The sequence below is a fragment of the Ovis aries genome, chromosome X (genome assembly GCF_016772045.2).
Source record: "Ovis aries strain OAR_USU_Benz2616 breed Rambouillet chromosome X, ARS-UI_Ramb_v3.0, whole genome shotgun sequence".
In the NCBI taxonomy this organism is placed as follows: domain Eukaryota; kingdom Metazoa; phylum Chordata; class Mammalia; order Artiodactyla; family Bovidae; genus Ovis; species Ovis aries.
This window is the reverse complement of record NC_056080.1, coordinates 124,811,941-124,831,864: the sequence shown is the minus strand read 5'-3', so window position 1 is coordinate 124,831,864 and position 19,924 is coordinate 124,811,941. Positions and strand designations below refer to the sequence as shown.

Genomic DNA, 19,924 nt, shown 5'->3' with positions numbered 1-19,924 from the left:
ACAAGATGAGTGACTGTATCTATCATGAATTCCCTTGGGTATGAGCTCCCAATCGAAGGAACAGGTGGGGCAGAGGCTCCAAGGCTAAGTCCCTATGCAATCCGCTCCTTTGATCCACCCTCTTGGGCTGGAGAAATGCCGGGGCTGAGGGGTCCCAGAGTATTTGATCTGTTTGATTCTTTGTACCAAGGCCTCTTCACATTTTTGAGAGTCCCTAGTTCAGTGGCTCAGGCAACTGAGCCCGGGGGTGCCCGTGCAGGGAACCCTCTGTCTCCTATCCCACTCTAGCAGATGAGCTCCTTCCTCTTCCCTGTCCCCAGGTTCATTAAATGCATCTTTGTCCTGTTACCAAATTCTGAGTCTCACCTTAGTAAGTTGTCTTGTACTTCACTTTTATGAGAACTTTCCCTTTTTTGCCAATGGACTTTCTTGGTCCCTTTGGCCTTGACCTAGGTCCTGCTTCCAGACTCCTGCTCTGAGGTTTGTCTCTGTACCTACAATAATCTCATGTTCCTGCACTCTCTTCTCCCTGCTGTCAGAGTTGCCGTCAGGATGGGATACATCCAGGTGAGTCTTAACAGATTGACCCTCCCAAGAAGTTGGCATTTTAACTGGTGTCAAAGCCCCATGTCAAAGGAATTATGGACTTAAGAATTTTCAAGGCCTTGGGAGGGGATAGGGAGAGATTTGGAAGGGTAAGGGAATGTTCTTAATACTCCTGGAATGCCATGAAGTAGACATCAAATTCAGGCTACCACCAGGCCAGAAGTTGGCTTATTTTTTTTAGAATTCATCACATCGAATGAACTCCCTCCTCTCAGTCACCACTCAAGGTTTTGACTAAAAAGTCTTCCAGATAATGAACTTCTATGATGCAAGCATCATTTTCTCAGAGCTCTGTTGGAAGGACTGCCAAGCTCCATGAGTTACCAAAGACCACACAAACAGTAGTTGTCAAAGCAAAGCCAAATTCCTCCCAAGACTAGTTTCTTTCTATAACCTGAGAACAAATCCAATCTCCACCCTAGACAGGGTGATTTTCCTCTTTTCATTTCTCTGGCACTGATATGAGCCCTCTTCTCCTCTAATCTTCCTCAGACTCTTAGCAGAATACAAATAAGAAGCTGCTGATTTTGCCAGCCTGAGAAATTGAAAGTAACCAGTTTTGCTTTTTCTCTGCCAAAGACAGTGTTCCTTCTGTGCTGCTATATAGGGAAAAAAGGGCAAGACCTTCTGACTTTGTTATGTTCTTATTCATGACCCATCAAGTCATTATGAAAGCCTAGAGGACACTGTTTTTAGTATGGATCCTGGTAAGTTTATCCAGGTAATTTCCTATCAAAAGCATCCCTCACAGTTGCCTCCAAACATGTCCTGTCCCCTAAGAATGATTTGGTCTTGGTGTTGGGGCAGGTAACAGGGCTGGGCTCTGTCATCCGGGACTCTTTGGAGCCCTCGTTTGAGCTGCTTCAGGGACTGACAGACTGGCTATAGACTATGTGCAGTGTCTCAGGAAAGCAGTAAATAAAAACTTCTCCTTTCCTGGGAAGGCCATGTCTATTTTGGCCTCTCCTTACATCAAACTGGGAAGATGTTGAAAAGGGCCATCTCGCTGCAGAGCAGGGAGCATGCAGTGTGGTGGCTGTGTTTGTAACTGGGCTGACTATCAGCCCAAGCCCCAGTGCCCTTTTCAACACAGAGGAGTTGCTAAATTCTATTTCAACTCTCCTGCTTACATCTTTCCCCATTTCAGCAATTTGCTTTGTAAAAGATGGAGAAGCCAGCAGTGACTATACCCATAACAGTAGCTGAGGTCACATTTAAGAAATTCAAATGCTCAGGGTGCACTTCTCCCATTAAGTCCAACTCGAGCCATTGGATGTGCACAGCACTGCTCAGCAGAAGACCCCTGAAGGCTGTGTGGCATTTTTGGTATGCCGGGGGTTTGGGAAAGAACGAAAAGGCATTTTCATTTTCCGAACTCGAAGCACTTTAGGGGGTGGGGGAGGGTGTCAGGAATTCTTCCAAAGTCATGCGCCTGCCCACACCTGACTCAGATACTGATGACCTTCCCCAGGCCCTTCCCTCCCCCTCCCCAAATAAAAGACAGTATGAGTGACAACGAGCCCCAGTACTTACAGGTGCAGAGGATTTTCGGACAGGAAAATGGAGAAAGCGGGTTCCTGAATGCCTGCTGAGTCAGTTGCATCAGCTTAGGAAGTGATGATTGTAAAAATAAGATGTTTGGAAAATCTTGTCACCCTCTCCTCTTGTTTTTTCAGTCCATATCCAAACTCAGACCACCCCCTCTACCTCCCCAGGACATCTGTCTTTCCTGGCTGCCTGGCGCCTCCATGCCCCTTCTCGTGAGGGTGCTGGCAGCCACACTGCCTCTTGGAGCCTCTGGCCCAGCAAGGTAGCCAGGCTCCTGGGATTAGGCTGGCAAGAATGACTGTCCTCCAAACGATCAGCCCAGGGAAAGAGAGAGCACAAGCAAACCCGAAAACAGGTCCAGGATGGAGAGCTCCTAGTGCTGAGAGTGTTTCTGGCGTATTCCGAAAGTGGCATCCACAGCAGAGAAAGTGTCCCAAAATAGCTCAGGCTGCCAATGCCTCGCTGAAACCTGAGAAAGAATTGCTGAATTCAAAGATCTGGGTCGCTGTGGGTGTGTGATCAAAGTGCGGATTTGTTGGTAGGAGGAACTCGAGCCATGAGCTTAGGAGAGACACGAGGTCACCTGGGGCATGGCCTGCCTTCCCTCTTCCAACTTGGTTAAGTGGCTGGTGGTGTCAGAAAGCTCCCCTGTGCAGAGCTGGGGGCTGGCAGGAGTTCCTGGGGACGCTGTTCTCATTCCCAGGTCTCTGATGCACCGACAGTATGAAATAGCAGTGCTCTATTTTCTGCATTTCCAACATGGGAACTGATACTGTGCAAAGGTTTCTTTAAGATGCTGCTCCATAACTGAGGAAATTCCCCTTCCAGTAGATTTTTCATTTCTTTTGACCTTTGGCAAAATAAATGTCAGCGCCTAAAAAATCAACAGAGAAGGGCAAACAGTAGGGTCTCTGTGATTTTCTTGGGATTTGAGAAATCTCTCCTCCCTGGCTTCTGACTGGCTGGTGTTTATACAGTGCTGCCTATGGTACTGGGAAGGCTGAGGTCCACTCAGACACATGGTCTCATTTTGATATTTGCCAAATCTTGGGACATTCTCCTTTAATCAGGTGTGTTGAAATTTTAGGATTGTCTGCAGAGAGTGTGGGTCAGTATGTGAAAAGTATAGCACACATCTCCCTTGGATCAGCCTTGGGGTTTAAGAAGAAAAAAGCAGAGCATTTGGTTTCTGGCTCTAGATCTGCCTGTCTTTTGCTGAGTGATCTGGGACAAGTCACTTCTCTTCGCTGGATCTCAGGGTAAAATGAAGACAGTAATTCCCATTCTAATCCTAACCCAATGGAACTCTGCAACTCTCTGGACTGTAGCCCACCAGATTCCTCTGTTGATGGAATTTTCCAGGCAAGAATACTGGAGTGGGTTGCCATGACCTCATCCATGAGATCTTCCTGACCCAGGGATCAAATTCATGTCTCTTGTGTCTCCTGCAATGGCAGGTGGGTGCTTTACCACTAGCACCACTGGGGAAGCCCTAATGGTATCAATAGTGAAGATTAACGCCAAGGGTCACAAGAATGCTACTAGGGGGAGGGTTTGTCTCTCTTAGTATTTGACGGCAGGCTTCAGTTCCTTAGGGGACCCTGACTGGTAGCCTGTATCAACATGCCTGCAGTGAGCCCAGTGAGCCCACAGCACTAGGCACTAGGGGCTTCATGCATAGGGGTCAAGGTTATGTCCAGCTCTAAGCTGTAGGACTTTTGATCAGTTGCTTAGTGCCCAGGAGTTCAGTTTTCCCATCTGTCAAGTGGGTATACAAATTAATAATACAGGTCTACAATCCTTTATCTGAAACCATTGAGACTACCTATGTTCTGGATTTCACAAGTTTTTTTTAGATTTTAGTAAAGCAGTATGGTACATGTAACATATATAATACCCTTTGTGGAATCTGGGGCAGGTATTCTGTCATCAATCACACTAATATTTCTCAATGGAATAAATGAATAACCTAGGCTTCCCTGGTGGCTCAGACAGTAAAGAATCTGCCTGCAATGCAGGAGACCCAGGTTCAATACTTGGGTTGGGAAGATTCCCTGGAGAAGGGAATGGCAACCCACTCCAGGATTCTTGCCTGGAGAACTCCATGGACAGAGGAGCCTGGTGGACTACAGTCTATGGGGTCACAAAAATTAGGACATAACTGATTAAGCGAATAACACAAAAAACAATTCAGGCCCAGTTTGGCTACCATATGAGCTTGCCACAAAATTTCAGTTTTCAGAATCCTTTGGATGTCAAAAAGCCAGGTAAGAAATTGTGGACAATGAAAGAAGCTAATGTTTCTTTGGGTTTCCCTGGTGGCTCGGCAGTAAAGAATCCACCTGTCAGTGCAGGAAACCTGGGTTCAATCCCTGGGTCAGGAAGATCTCCTTGAGAAGGAAATGGCAACCGACTCCAGTGTTCTTGCCTGGGAAATCCCATGGACAGAGGAGCCTGGCAGGCTATAGTCCATGGGGTTACAAAGAGTTGGCATGACTTAGCTACTAAACAACGTTTCTTTAATGTGTGCCATGTGCGAGGTATGGTTCTAAGTAGTTTGTACACATTAACTGATTTAGTTGGGCCAATAACCCTATGAGGTGAGCATTATTTTTATCACTATCTTGCCCATTTTACAGATGAACAAACTGAGGCTCAGAGAGGTTAAATCACCTAAGCAGAGTCCCAAAGCCAGTGAGGGGCAAAACTGGGATTCTAACCCAGACAGTTCAGCCTAAGAATCTGTGCTCTTAACCATCTTCTGTACAAACTTGATGGGGTTAAAATGAGGCTTCAAAGGCCCACAGGGGCCAAGCAAGTCACTGTGAAAAAGTCAGTGGCTGGTGGGTACTGAGGCAAAACGGTGAGCCAGTGATCCATGTACAAGGAGCAGCTTGCCCAGCTCCACCTGACTGTTCCCATCTCAGAACCAGGATCTGAGTTTTCTGTTTTTCCTGCATTATATAGGTGAAATCTCCTGACTTTCAAATGTTAGCAAAACTTTAAAAAACGGCAAAAACATTGTAGGGGTCAAATAAAATCCTTCTACAGGCTGAATCCAGCCTGTGGCTGCTAGTTTACAGACTCTGTGATGAGGAAATAGATGTGAAAGAGCTTTGAAAACTGAAGAACGTGTTCTAGACACAGACAGTCTCATTCTTAGGGTTAAGGTTTTTTTTTTTTTTTTTTCCTTCACTGTGTCTAGTTTTTTGAAAACTGGTATTCCTAGCCTGATGGAGATGAAAAGTAGGAATTAAATAGAGACTTCAGTGAACTTGAATGCTTCATTCCTTTGGCAGGCTGGATAAATGAGAAGCCTAGGTGTACTGGATGGGCTAAGCCTCAGAATTCCTGCCACACCCACAGGCCCCTTCTAAAGAGTTTCCATCCGCAGACCCTAGCCGAGGGAAGAAGCAGTTTCTTATGAATAGGTGGCTATGTTTGGTACCCACGTGACCCTCCTTCCCCCTGCCAATAGCCGACTGAGCCAGGAGAGGGCATCTGATCCAAGAGCAGTCACTCTATAGGCTGGCAAGTTGCCTAGGAGGGAACGTGGGATGAGAACTTTGCCCAACAAGCACAGTGGTGACTAAATTTGGACCAATGAGAGTTTCTCGCTTGGGGAGCTTGAATACCAGACCTAGAAAGAGTGAGCAGTTGGCAACAGGGGCAGAATACAGGCAGCAGGGCTCACAAATAAGCAGGCCCAGGAGAGATGACTGAGCTTCAACTAGGTGCCAGACATTTGACACACGTTTTGTGTTTAAAATATTCAGAGATCCTGTGAGGTAGGTGCCGTTATTATCCCTGTTTTACAGAAAAGATAAGAGGCCAGTGCTGGGAGTTGGAATCCTGGTTTATCTGATATTAAATTCAGGATGGAGGGGATACATGTATACCTGTGGCTGATTCCTATTGATGTATGGCAGAAACCATCACAATATTGTGAAGCAATTATCCTCCAATTAAAATAAATTAATTAATTAAAAATAATATCCAGGGTGTCCAGACCCCTAAGCCAGCTGTTCTTAAACTCTAGAGGGTTTCAGAATCACTTGGGTCAAAATGCAGATTCCTCGGCCTCACTCCGGACCTACTGAGTCTGGCTTTCTGAATGTGGAGCCCCACCTCCCAACTCTGCATCTGCATTGTAACAGTCCTCACAGAGGAATGACTGATGCAAAGGGTTTCCCAACCACACTTAGAGAAATGCAGTTTGAGGGAGTGTGGCAGGTACTGTAAACTGCTCTGCCTTCGCCTTCAGAAATAAGGTCAAGGTCAACAGATAAGGTCAAAGTCCCATTGACACTCTTTTGGAAATGGGGCCGATTCTACGAATATGAGGACATCAGTCTGTCCTCTCTTCTAATTCCAGAAGTATCCACTGACACCAGTTACCTGAGGAAAGATGTCAGGCCTAAGATGAAGGCTCAGCACTTTGTAGAGAAAAACCTACCTGTTCTTCGCAGGCAGAGCTCATAGCAGCCATACCGTCACTAAGCATTTTCCACGAAGAGCATACATTGCAGAGACTTCCTGTATTGGCAGCGAAGAACAGGAGAGAAAATGCCCAAAGGCAGAGACATAGATTATAAATCATGGGATTTAAAAATGTAAATCTACTTCCTAGCCCAAACATAGAGATTCTCCGCAGCGCTAGAATAGTTGTGTAAAAGATCCATCTGTGCTCTTCTTCACACCATTGATGAAAGGGTTGAACAGGATGGGACCAAGGCTAGAAGCTACCTTCTAGATTGTTGTAGAACCCCAGTCTGGCTGTAGTATTGAGCCAATTGAGAATTCATTTGCCTTTAGGAACTCTCCCTGGAGAGACAAGTAATAGTCTGAAGGCTGCTTGGAGTGTCTCAAGTCAGAAGCTGGTTTGTGAGCCAAATGCTTAATGGCATCAGGCAAATATTCCTACACGACCGTTGGGTGGTCCAAGGGATGGCAAAAGTCAAATGCGCTGGCCAAGTCCTGCCCAGCAGGGCTTGAATTTGCACTTGGCAAGTTCTATTTCTCTCATGCTCCTTTATGTGGACACTTTATTTATGTATGTTAATATCCTCACTTAGGCTAAGGTCAAACTCTGTTCTTCCCAGTTCTGGCCAGAAATGTTTCCTGTCTTACAGGTATCTGATCTGATCTTTGTTGATATTTTTGCTGTGAGGGATTCCCTAAAGAAGGTCCTTGGATAAGTGCCCATCCTCTAGGAAAATTATTGCAGTCCTCGGGTGCAGTGAGAAAGCCTGAGGACGATGTAGCCAGTGTTTTGTAAAGCAAAACCTATTTCATTGAAAGAACTGTCCTTTATTCTGAGATTGTTTGCTTCTCTTTTTGTGTTTAAAGAAAACCCTTTCTAGGAAATGATAATTTGAGGTTGTTTTGTCTTGCTTGTTCCTTTACTTGGAGAAATAAAAACCTGGCAACCTACTGTCAGTCTCCCTAGATTTTTGGTTTGTGATAGCTGCCAGTCTTGGGAACCTGGTTTAATTGGTTTCAGTTCTGCTAGAACCTCTAGGTACCTTCTATCACCACTTCCATTCTAAGTGCTTATAAATTACCTGCTTCATAATCTGCGGCAGAATCTCTCCAAGAATTGACATCAAGCTTGCAGCTCTGGAGTTTACAGTATACTGGTCTGTAGTTTCCTTCTTTAAGAAAATTGGGATGCTGCCCATGTGCAGTCCTTTGATATCCCTCCTGTTCTCTCTGATTGCACAGGACAGCAGCTAATGCAAGGCAGTTCCGTTTGCTCTTCTTATAATGTTTTTTTCCCTATAGAGTTGGACATGCATATACATGTTGTTTGGGGAATTTGCAGCACATCCAATGAAAGTGTAATTCCCAACTAACAGTCAAATCCTTCTCTTTGGAGCTACCCAGAACACACCTACCCTCTCTTCCATATGACAGCCCTTCAGAGACTCGAAGACAGTGTGTGACTCTCCTTTGAGTTAAGAGCACCAGCTGAGTCAGACAGTCGCGAGTGACAAGCCCAGCTTCACCCACTCTTGGCTGTGGGAGCCCAGGTGAGTTACTTGATTTTATTTTCTCTCCGCTTGGGTTTTTTTTTTTAAGCTGATTTATAAAATGAGGGTAAAAAAACCCACTTCATTGGTTTGTTGTGTGATAAATAATGTGATATATGTAAAGAGCTTAACCCAATGCCTGGCAGAGTGAGGATTCTGTGAATGCAAGCTCTTTGCCCCTTTGATTTATAAAGAGCCAGGTGGGCATTTTAAGCATCTGGGCTATTGGAGAAGTGGGGTGAGCAATGGGGTGAGGGAGGTGGCAGACCCTCAAGTAGATCAGGTCTTTCTCTACCCTGAGGTTGTCTCTTTTCTGTTATCTTGATGCTTGCTTGCTAGTGCCGGGGTGAAGGGGAGGGGAGTGGAGAGGCTATCATGCAGAATCTCAGGAAAAGTTTATTTTCAAGAGCTGGAGAGCTATTTGTTGACATATTGAACTGTCTCTTGTTTATTCTTATTTCCCTGAGCAGCTAACCCAAACTCAATTAACTTTTGTGAGGCAGCAGGTGTGTGACACTTCCTACTAGCTGTATTGATCAGTGTAGACTGGGCCAGACATGAGAGATCTGAGATGCTAAGCAGCAGTTTCTGGGCTTTTCCTTCCTTAGTAGGCCTCCCCTCTCTGTGTCTATAGAGACACCGGCACGAACAAAATGAAAATTTGGGACCCAAATGGCCTGAGCCTGCAAGCAGTCTTGCTAGGTAGCCATCTTAGAAGACGGCTGATGATTAATGGTCACAAAGAACCAGAACTTGAACTCCTTGAGTGTCCAGAGTCAGAGTGGTTTTCTAACAGGAGCTCTTTGCACACCCTGGGTTTTGCAAGCAATTGCATGATATGAACTCCAAATGCCATTGCAGCTAGAAAAAGTTTGGAAGGAGACACACCCAACTGTGAACAGACAGAGGAATGGAACTTGAGGGGATGGGGTGGGGTGGGGTAGGTGCAGGACTGGCTTTATCTGTACTGGCTTTATCTGTAGGTAGGATTTCAAGTTTTTATCCTGAGAATATATTTCTAGATTACTTGTGTAATTCTTAGGCATAAATAAAAGTAGAAAAATAAGAAATTAGATTTTTAAAAAGTAATAATAAAAAATAAAAGTAAGCCATTAGAGACAGTTTTCAGAGGTCACTACTGACCAAAGACCTCAGTGATACAGGAATTAAGCCTATTGGAGGAGAAAGGTTACTTGGGTGGGGAGATGTTGGGGGCCCTTAGAGAGAGGAGAGGAGAGGGTTAGAGATAGAACTGTAGAGGAACATACCTTTTAAAAGAAAGAAAAATATTTTTTTCTTCTAATACAATAATATTTATATGGACAGATGAGAGAATACAGCTAAGAAAAACAAAAGTTAAAATTCTCTTTAATCCAGTCACTCAGCACTGTTAACGTTTTGGTATACATCTTTCCAAACTGTATTTTTTTCTAAATACATATTTATTTTATAAAAATCAGATAATCATTTTCACTGGACACTGCAGATGTACAATGATTTGTTTAATCATTCAGTGGATTGGGTTCTAACACTGGCATTTAGGTAATTTCCAAGTTTTTATGATCATAAACAACAGTGCTTTCTAGCTATGTGACTTTGGGAAAGCTAACTAATCTCTCTGTGCCTCATCTGAAAATGAGAGTGATAATACCTACTTCATAGGGCTGCTGTGAGCAGCAAATGAAATTTTGCATGTATAGTGCTTAGCACAGTGCCTGGCACAGTAAACGTTAGCTGTTATTATTAAGTATAATAATAATAATAATTATTGCTGTTGGGTTCCCTGTGAGTACTTTTTGGTTTAGGGTAGGGAGAGAGTGACTGGAAGTTTTCTCTTTGAGTAGTATACTACAAGTGAGTTCTGGAGTCAAACGGAGCTGTATGGTTTTGGTCATGTCAGTTCACTTCGCCAAGACTCAGTTTTCTTATCTGTAAACTGAGAATTAAAAACACCTAGCTTACAGGATAGATGTTGGGATCAAATGAGAGAATGCATGTAAAACCCTTAGTGTAGTTCTTGGCATGTAGCAAGAGTTCTAAGTCAGTTGGTATTATTATTATTACTATTATTATTATCACGATGATGATTCAGCCATTAGTTGGGGGGTAGGAAGAACATGGTGGTACTTGGGCAGTGTTTCTAATCATTTGTCTGTTTACCAAGAGAGGAAATTAGTCTCATTCAGGAATCAGACTAACTTGGGCTTATATGAGGGCTTTACCATGTGCTGGCTCTATGATATTGGTTACAATTTCTCCAAGCACCTCTCACCATTTGTAAAATAATATATTATACACACGCACATATATATGATAAAACTGAATCACTGCTGAACATCTGAAATTAACATAACATTATAAATCAATTGTATTTCAATAAAAAATAAAATTGAAAAAAAAGAAAATGAAGGAAAAAATTTCTAAAGCATAAAATAAATGGGAATGGCTTCAGTGCCTACCTTGCAGGTGTGGCCACGAGGTGTGGATATAAAACAAGTGTAGTGCTTAGCCTGAGTGCCCAGGTATTGTTGGGTGATAATTATCTTTGGTTGTTGCAGCATGGGGAAGTTTATAACGAGCTGAATGTCTCCACCCAGCCCCTAGATTCTGAGTCCCTGGGGTACTTCAACTTCACCTAAAGGCTTTGCCATATTCGGGGCTCAGGGACCATTTCTGCCCTTAGTATAAGGGTTGGAGGGCTCCTGATTCAGAAGGCTCTGGCAGACCTTTTTGTTAATTCTACCCTGATCTTGTGCCCTAGTTCTAGAAAGAAGGCTGAAGTCCTGCTTCTATGAGCAAGTTCTCACCTGGTACGCTTAAGATTGGCATGGTTTTCTTGCCAGCTGTCTGGATGCTGTGGAGCCTCATTGTTGAATTCTAACCCTATGGCGGGGTAGCTGGTTGCCAGATTTCCCTCCAAGTCTCTGACACTAGGGCCAGTTGGCTTTTTAGTTGTCACTATTGCTGGGCTCTCTTAAGCCCCGTGGCCCATCCTTCCAAACCCTGCACCTGAACCCACTCTTCTCCACTGCTCCACTCAGCCTTCAGCCCTGTTCCCTCTATCCCCTGCCTGCTCTTCCATGGCCCACTGGTGGTAGCGCCTGGCTCCCATGACCCTGGTGTCCGCTCAGCCACAGAGGGAACGTCTCATTTCCTGAGCCAAGACCCTTTCGGTCTCATCTCTTTACTTGTGTGACTCCTCTTTCCTTTGGGATGGCCAGAGGTGGGCAGAGTGGCCTGGTGCAGCTACTGGGGGCTAGGGGAAGAAGGGTGGAGTTGCATAGGCCAAGTGCTAAAGCGGAGCTTCTGGAGGGCTGTCAAGTGAAATGCGGCCAGAGGCAAATGTCAGAGCCTATATAGAGGCAGGAATCTGGGACCAGAGAGACAGAGCAAGCACTAGCAAGTCAGGAGCAGTGGGGCGGGTGGGCGGGTGGGCAGGCTGGCTGGCTGGCGGGCAGGAGGGGGGCGTGGCAGGGGATAGCTAAGGGAGATTGCAGAGAACAGCTGCTGGTACTGGGTCTTACTTTAATGAACTGGCTGGGCATGGGGCATAAGTAAATTGGCCAGACCAAAACAACTAGGGGCGCAAAGGACATACTCCCTCTCTTCTCCCTGACTGGCAAGGTAAGATCTTTCCGGGTTTTGCCTGGTGGGAAACTGGCATGTTCAGGGATTTTTCTGAAGATGTGGTAGGTGGGGGTGGTTATCTACAACTGCCCTTTTGACCCATCTTTCCCATTGCACCAATTATTAGAGTAACCACGGTCCTAGCATGAGGCCAGTATTTCAGATAGGGTGGGTCATTATAGCACAGCAGAGAAGAGTAGGGGTCTCTGGAGCTGGGTGGGCCTAGGAATCCAAGTGACTGCAGGTAAATTATGAAGCCTCTCTGGACCTTGGTTTTCTCCTTTGTAAGATGAGGATTTTGAGGATGACCGTCACTGAGGAAGACCAAAATCTCTCAGGGTTGCTGTGGTGACCAAGTAAGACAGTGCATGTAAGGTGCCCCGTAGGGTACTTGCCAGTCATCATATGCTCAAGAAATGTTGAGCATTTGGCACTTCTGTTGCTAGCATTCTCAATATTATTATGGAGGCATGCTGCACCAGATTGATGAGTTTTATGACATTGTCCCAAATGAGCAAGTGTTCCACTGGGGGCATGAGCAGGCTGAGGGGACATGTCAACATTGTGTAATGTGTGTGTTAGTTTCCAAGTTCTGTGCCAAGAATCCTCATTGGAGGCTGCTTATGGGAGTGGGCCAGAGGGGTGAGGCTCTGGGCTTATCCACTCACTCTTACCCAGTTGTCAGAGAAGCTTGAAGTTTGTACTTCCTATAGACTGAGCTTCAAGTGAACCAAGATCTAGGACATCAGAGAGATAACTGAATGTAGCCTTAGGAATGCCAAAGGCTAGGCAACCCCAATGAGTAAGTGATAGTCAAAGACAAACAGTTCCTAGTGTTTCAGTGGTCTTATTCTAACCCCAACCCCAACTAATCTGAGCACACTGGTAAAATGGGAATAATACTATTATTGTAAGATTCCAATGTGTAATGCTTGTACATCCTGGTACACTGCAGACGCTAAAGTGTACTGCCTTGAACACACTAGGTGAGCAGTAGGTGGTAGTAGTAGTGGTGATTTTTGTTATTAAAAATCAAAATGTTAATGAACAGGAATTTCAGTTTGTGCAATGCTACTCTCATTGATCAGTTAAATGCCTTCCTTTTCCTGAGGAAGACATTTAGGTCCATTAGAGTAGTAAAATGGGAATTAAAGCATGAGCAGGACTCAGTGAGCACTAGGAACTAATAGTTATCCTGGGGTGAAGGGTGTTCTCATCCAGGCCCTTGGCTGGCTTGCTAGTGCTGTGGTGGGAGAGAGCATGGCTCAGGAACCTGCACTTCTCACAATTTTCCAGAAGGTGGTGCTGCTGTTTCATTTCAACCAGGACCTCCCAGGCTCTGGGCTGCTGAAGTTGCCAGTGCTGATAGCTTTTATAAACTGAGTGTGTGCTGTGTGACTGAGCCGGTTGGTTTGAAAAGGATAGAGGTGGAAAGGATAGTTGCTCCAGCTTTGAATTTGTTTAATGCCATACAGCTTCTTTAACCTGAGAGGCCCATCTCTGATGCCACAGAGCCAGCAAACACATAAGAGGTCTCCATCACGAATCATTGTCTATTTCCTCATCTTTTTGATATTGCCTTTTGACTGCTAAACTTGTTTCCTGTTTACAGATTTTCTTGCCACTTGGGCTTCAACAGGACCCCTGATATAATTGCTTTAGAGGTTCTCTACACACTGTCCTTTGGCCATGGCAGATACATCAATACCCTTAAATTCACTGCAGTTCAGCAATGTGCCGAGGGAGGAAAATGACGACACCCCAAATAGGGAGACGACCTTTTCTGGACCAATGCTAGAAAGCAGAGCAGAGGGCCAAATTCTGCCTTCTAGTGTCCAGCCTATGGTCTCAACTTCAGCATCAGACCCTGGAGGGATGTCCACACAGCTGATGACATCCCCAGCCTTTGACACCATGGCTGCACCTCTAATGGGAACAGCAAACTCTGGAGCTGTGTCCTCACCGCTCTTGTCAGACTCTGGGGCACTGTCCCCATTGTTAATGCCAACTTCGGATTCAGAGGCTCTGTCCCCATTGTTAATGCCAACCTCAGACTCTGGGATGCTGTCCCCATTGCTAATGCCAGCCTCAGATTCTGGAACATTGTCTCCATTGCTGTCCACTTCAGAGTATGGATTAATGTCCCCAGGGCTGATGACGATTCCTGACTTTGGAACAATGTCCACAGGACTAACGGCAACACCAGATTCTGAAGACATATCACCACTGGCAATGTCAGCCTCATCCTCTGAAGCAATGGCCACACCATTGATGCTAGCCCCAGATTCTGGAGAGCTCTCCCCCCTGCTAATGCCAGATATTAACCCTGGAGAGATGTCCACACAGCCAATGCCAGCTCCAAGCTTTGAAGGAATGTCACCATTGCAAATTACAGATGAAGACACTGAAGCAATGTCCAAAGTGCTAATGACTGCCCTGGTCTCTGGAGAGATCTCTTCACTGCTCATGTCAGACACAGACTCTGAAGCGATCTCCTCCCTGATAATGTCAGCCCTAACTTCTGAAGCAATGTCCACCCAGCTAACGAGCACCCAAGATTCTGGGGAAATGTCCACCCAGCTAATGTCAGGCCCAAACTCTGGAGTAGAGTCTTTACCACTAATGACAGCTCCAGGCTCTGGAGCCATATCCTCACCGCTCCTGTCAGTCCCCGAAGCTGGAGAAATGCCCACCTTGTCAAAGCCAGCCCCAGATGCTGAGGCAGTGTCCCCACAGCTAATGATGGCTCTGACCTCTGGAGGGATGCCCACCCAGCTGATGCCAGCCCAAAGCTCTGGAGCTATGTCCTCACAGTTAACACAAAGTCTAGATTCTCAGATTGTGTCTACTCCACCAACGAGAGCAACAGCCCCCGGGGAGATGTCTGTATCGTCAGCAAGAGCCTCAGATTCTGGAGCAAGGTCGACACTGCAAATGAGAACCCCAGCCTCTGGCAATATGTCCACGCTGCTAAATACAGTCCCAGACTCTGCAGCACTGTCCACCCCACTGATGACAGCCACAACCTCTGGAACCATGTCCGCAGAGCCAGTGCCAACTGCAACCTCTAGAGGAATGTCCACACACTTAACAACGGCTCAAATTTCTGGAACCACATCCACGGGCTTTATGAAAGTCCCAGCCAGTGGGGCAAAGTCCACACCAAGAATGAGAGCTCCAGCCTTGGGGGCAATGTCCATCCCACCCAGCACAGCCCCCGTCTCTGAAACAGTATCTATGCTACAAATGACCACCCCAGCCTCTGGGTCAGTATCCACACTGCAAATAAAAGCGCCTGTCTCTGGAGCAACATCTAGGTCACAAAGGAGAGCCACAGCCTCGAGAGTGACAGCTGGACCACAAATGAGAGCCTCTGGAGCCACGTCCACCCCACAGATGACAGCCAAAGCCTCTGGATCCATGTCCTCACTATTGACGAGAGACACAGCCCCAGGAGTGATGTCCGTGCCACCGATGAAAGCTACAGCCTCAGGAGCATTATCCAAGCCACTAACAACATCCAAAGCCTCAGAAGCAGTGTTCATGCAGCAAATGACAACCGCAGCTTCTGGAGAGATCTCCACAATGCTAATGAGAGACATAGCTTCTGGAGCCATGTCCATGCCACAGATGACAGACGCTGCCTCTGCCGGGATGTCCACACCACTAATGAGAGCCCCAGCCTCTGGAGACGTGTCCACACCACAAATGACAGCCGCAGCCTCTGGAAGCATGTCCATGCCCCTAACGAGAGCCCCGGGCCCTGGAACCATGCCCACAGTGCTAATGAGACCCACAGTCTCTGGAAAGATGCCAAGTCAGCCAGTAGGCACTCAAGACTTTGGGGGGATGTCCATGTCATTCAAAAGATTCATGACCTCTGGAGGGATGTCCACAATGCAGATGCAAGCCCCAGCCTCTGAAGTGATGTCCACACCAAAAATTAGAGCCCCAAGCTTTGGGGCAGCATCCACACCCCTGATGAGAGCCTCAAACCCTGGAGAGGCATCCACACTTCTCACAAGAGCTTCACCCTCTGGAGAAATGTCCTCAGCACTAACAAGACCCCCAACTTCTGGGGAGATAGCCACCACCCCTCTGAGAGCCCCAGCTTATGGAGCAATGTCTACTCCGCAGAGAACAGCCACAGCCTCTGGCATGATGTCCATGCCACAAATGAGGGCTCCAATCTCTGGGCCGATGTCCACACCACTCATGAGATCCACGGCCTCTGGAGTGATGTCCATGCCTCAAATGACAGCCGTGGCCTCTGGAGGGGTGTCCATGCCATTGTTGAGGGCCCCAGCCTCTGGAGCAACATCTGCACCACAGATGCCCACAGCAGCATCTGCAGAGGTGTGCACGCTATCCATGCGAGCCCCCAGCTTGGGAGTGATGTCGCCGCCATTATTAAGGGCTCCAGTCTCTGGAATTATGTGCACACCCCCGAGGAGACCCTCAGTCTCTGAAGATGTGTCCACAGAGTTCATGAGAGCTCCAGCCTCTGGAAAGATGGCCACTGCACAAACCACAGCCATGGCCTCGGGAGGGATGTCCAAGCCATTCATGAGAGCCGTGGCCTCTGGAGTAACACCCATGCCACTGATGTCTGCCATGGCTTCTGGAGAGACATCCATGCCACTAATGAAAAGCCTGTCATCTGGGGCAATGTCCACACTGCAAACAAGAGTTGTGAGTTCTGGATCAACGTCCTTGCCACAAACGACATACGCAACCTCAGGAAAGATGTCCACACCGCCAATGAGAGCCTCGGCTTCTGGAGCCACATCCACACCACTTGTGAGAGCCTCAGCTTCCGGAGCCACGTCCATACCACTTATGAGAGCCTCAGCTTCTGGAGCCACATCCACACCACTTGTGAGAGCCTCAGCTTCCGGAGCCACGTCCATACCACTTGTGAGAGCCTCAGCTTCCGGAGCCACATCCACACCACTTATGAGAGCCTCAGCTTCTGGAGCCACATCCACACCACTTATGAGAGCCTCAGCTTCCGGAGCCACATCCACACCACTTGTGAGAGCCTCAGCTTCCGGAGCCACATCCATACCACTTATGAGAGCCTCAGCTTCCGGAGCCACGTCCACACCACTTATGAGAGCCTCAGCTTCTGGAGCCACATCCATACCACTTATGAGAGCCTCAGCTTCTGGAGCCACATCCACACCACTTATGAGAGCCTCAGCTTCTGGAATGATGTCCATGCCACTTCTGAGACCCATATCCTCTGGGGGGATGTCCATGCCACTAATGAGGGCCACAGTCCCAGCAGCCATGTCTGCATCCCAGATGGCAGCCCCAGCCCCTGGAATGATGTCCACCCTGGGAATCAAAGCCACAGACTCTGGGGAAACATCTGCCCCTCGCATCAATGTCACAGCCTCTGGATCAAAGTCCACACCACACGCGACGACCACCCCCCCAAAAACAGTAAAGCCACCATCAGAGGAAGTCCCATCTTTTGGCATGCTGACCCCAGCACTCTGTTACCTCTTAGAAGAACAAGAAGCAGCCCGGGGTTCACGCCCTGTGGAAGAGGAGGTGGAGATTGATGAGGAGAAGCAAATGAAGGGATTTTTGAATGATTCAGAGAAAATGGCTTTTCTGGTGTCTCTTCATCTGGGGGCAGCAGAGAGGTGGTCCATCTTGCAGATGGAGGTAGGAAACCCCCTCACCCGTGAAGATAAATCTTTCCTGAGAAGATCTCAGGGCTTATATGACTCCCTGTCTGAAATTGACATCCTCAGTGCGGTTCTCTGCCATCCCAAGCAGGGCCAGAAGTCGGTCAGGCAGTATGCCACTGACTTCCTTCTGCTGGCCCGACATTTGTCTTGGTCCGATGCCATTCTGCGGACCAGGTTCCTGGAAGGACTCTCTGAAGCTATTGCCACCAAAATGGGCCGGATCTTCCTGAAGGTGGCTGGCAGCCTAAAGGAGCTGATAGATAGGTCTCTCTATACCGAGTGCCAGCTGGCCGGAGAGAAGAATTCCCGAGGCAGCTCCAGCCAGGTTCTGACATCACCCTGTAAGCGGAATAGTGAGGAGGCAATGGAGAATGAACTGAATCCCCAGCAGCAGACCGAGGAGGTAATGACGGGGAAATACACTCAAGGTTTCTGAATAGAAAATTGAAGGCATCCTGCTCCTTTGTGTAGACTAAGGAAGAGGCTGGGAGAGGCATTGAGCTCCTAGACCATAAACCCCAACCTGGGATTTCATCAGCGGGCCTGATTAGGCCCTTATTTTGGGCATATTAACCCAAACTCCATTAACTTTGTGGAGCTTGCCCTACCCAAGATACTCAGGGCGTGGGGGTGATTAAAGGTCTAAATCTTCTGAGGGAACGGGGTGGGCTCAGTCCCAATTCGCTACTACTGATTCCAGGTCCAGTTCTAAAAGAGGGGTCATGTTTTGGAGGCTGGGTCCCACCTACAGCTACATGTGTTGTAGACCCAGGTCACTAGGGAATTTGACCAGTTTAGTTCTTGGTCACACTTTTTATACAAATAAGGTACATTGGCCAAGTTCCTTGACAAGCTAAGTGATTGAAATTATCCAGGTAGAACCCCACTTGTCATAGTAAGCATGGCTCTTACATTTGCTGTTTTTGTTTTTTTTCTTACTCCCAGCACCAGCATGTTCCCAAACGCTGTTACTACCTGAAAGAGCATGAAGACCCTCAAGAGGGTCTGCACGACCACCTTCGAAAGAGCACAGGCCATCAGAAGGCCCCCACTAACAAGTAATGCTACCTGGACTCTTCTCCTGTGATATCCAAGTTGGCTGCTAACTTGAGGACTGGTTCCTAGACTCATTTCATGCAATTATATCATTAAAACTTGTGGCCTTTCCCCCTTCAGCACCCTCTCCAGGTGCATCCCACCCTATCCCCCACTTGGTTGACTTGACCTTCTCTTTCACCCCACATGCCTTTAACCTGCCCCAACAATCAGAATGTGGACTTCAAGAATGTTCAGTGTATGAAGTTCCGAACTCCCATTACCAACAAGGACAGTGCTAGTTCTTGGTCCAGGGAGAAGTCTAGGCAGGAGAAACTATGTCCTACCTCAAAAACACCTTAGAGTGTCTTGCCACATGTCATCAGGCAAACTTGAGGAAGCCCTGGTCCCATTTCACCTGGCAAGGGAGCCCATAAGGAGAGTGATGCCCACTCCAATACCATCCTTTTCATCCAGTATACTTGTCCCTATATGCCCCAACTCACAGCACTTAAATTTGGTCTCCAAGGCCCTTGTCTTGTTTATAGTCTCCATCCTGAACCATTTGTTTTGACGCATAGTAATAATCTTAGTAATAGCTAATGTTTATTGTTTATGTACTATGTGACAGGTAGTGGGCTAAACTCTTGACAAGCATCATCTCACTACATTCTTACCGTAACCCAACTTGTTCTTCTGTTTCAACGTTTGAAGTCTTGATCTATTGTCAGTGGCCATTGTCTTGTCCCTCAGTGTGAAATTTCTAGCTCTGACCTTTGGGTGACCTCCTCAGTTGTTAATTGCCCTCACTCCCCTTGGCTATTGTGCTTTGTGGCCAGCACTCTTGATAAAGATCTTGGTCTTTAAACAGGCATAGATAGAACATAATGTGAGCAGTGTTTGCCTTAATGTGGTGGGATTATGGGTGTTTTAATGTTCTTCTTTTTACTTCTCTGTACTTTCCAGATTCTCTACAGTAAGCATGTATTACATTTGTAATCGTTAAAGTAAATAAAGTTCATTTACGAAAAAAAGAATTAACTGTGGCTAACAGAATTTGATTTATTGAGTCCTTCATTCAGTCAATATTTATTATCTAACATGTGTCAGCCACTGTTTTGGGGACAGACAGATAAGAACATTGATCAAATGGAAACTTCATTCCAATGGAAGAGGGAGACAGACAATAAGTAAGAAAACACATAAGTAAGATAGGTTGAAATCGTGGTGAAGGCTATAAAGACAGGAAATAAGGATAATGGGGAATTTGATACTAACAGAGCAAATTTATTTATTCAATAATAGTCCATGTAATTGGGTTACTCAAAGATCTTTTAAAAACAGTAGGAGTGACATGATTAGAAACACATTTTA

At 46.6% G+C, this 19,924-nt stretch overlaps 1 protein-coding gene across 18 annotated transcripts in view; it reads left to right on the top strand.

The window, feature by feature from the left end:
* RTL9 (retrotransposon Gag like 9) overlaps positions 1-19,584 on the top strand; it is a 203,013-nt gene extending 183,429 nt beyond the window's left edge. For 7 of the 18 annotated variants that reach the window (XM_060408064.1, XM_060408056.1, XM_060408052.1 and 4 more), the window contains 3 exons: positions 8,071-8,186; positions 13,426-17,918; positions 18,461-19,584. In XM_060408064.1, coding sequence (XP_060264047.1) covers positions 13,503-17,918; positions 18,461-18,577 — 4,533 coding nt within the window. In that variant the 5' untranslated portion in view covers positions 8,071-8,186; positions 13,426-13,502 and the 3' untranslated portion in view covers positions 18,578-19,584. Of the gene's footprint in view, positions 1-4,273; positions 8,187-13,425; positions 17,919-18,460 lie in introns of those variants that run through there. The other 11 variants (XM_060408055.1, XM_060408049.1, XM_060408051.1 and 8 more) reach the window with 5 other exon arrangements.
* Positions 19,585-19,924: the final 340 nt, after the last annotated feature.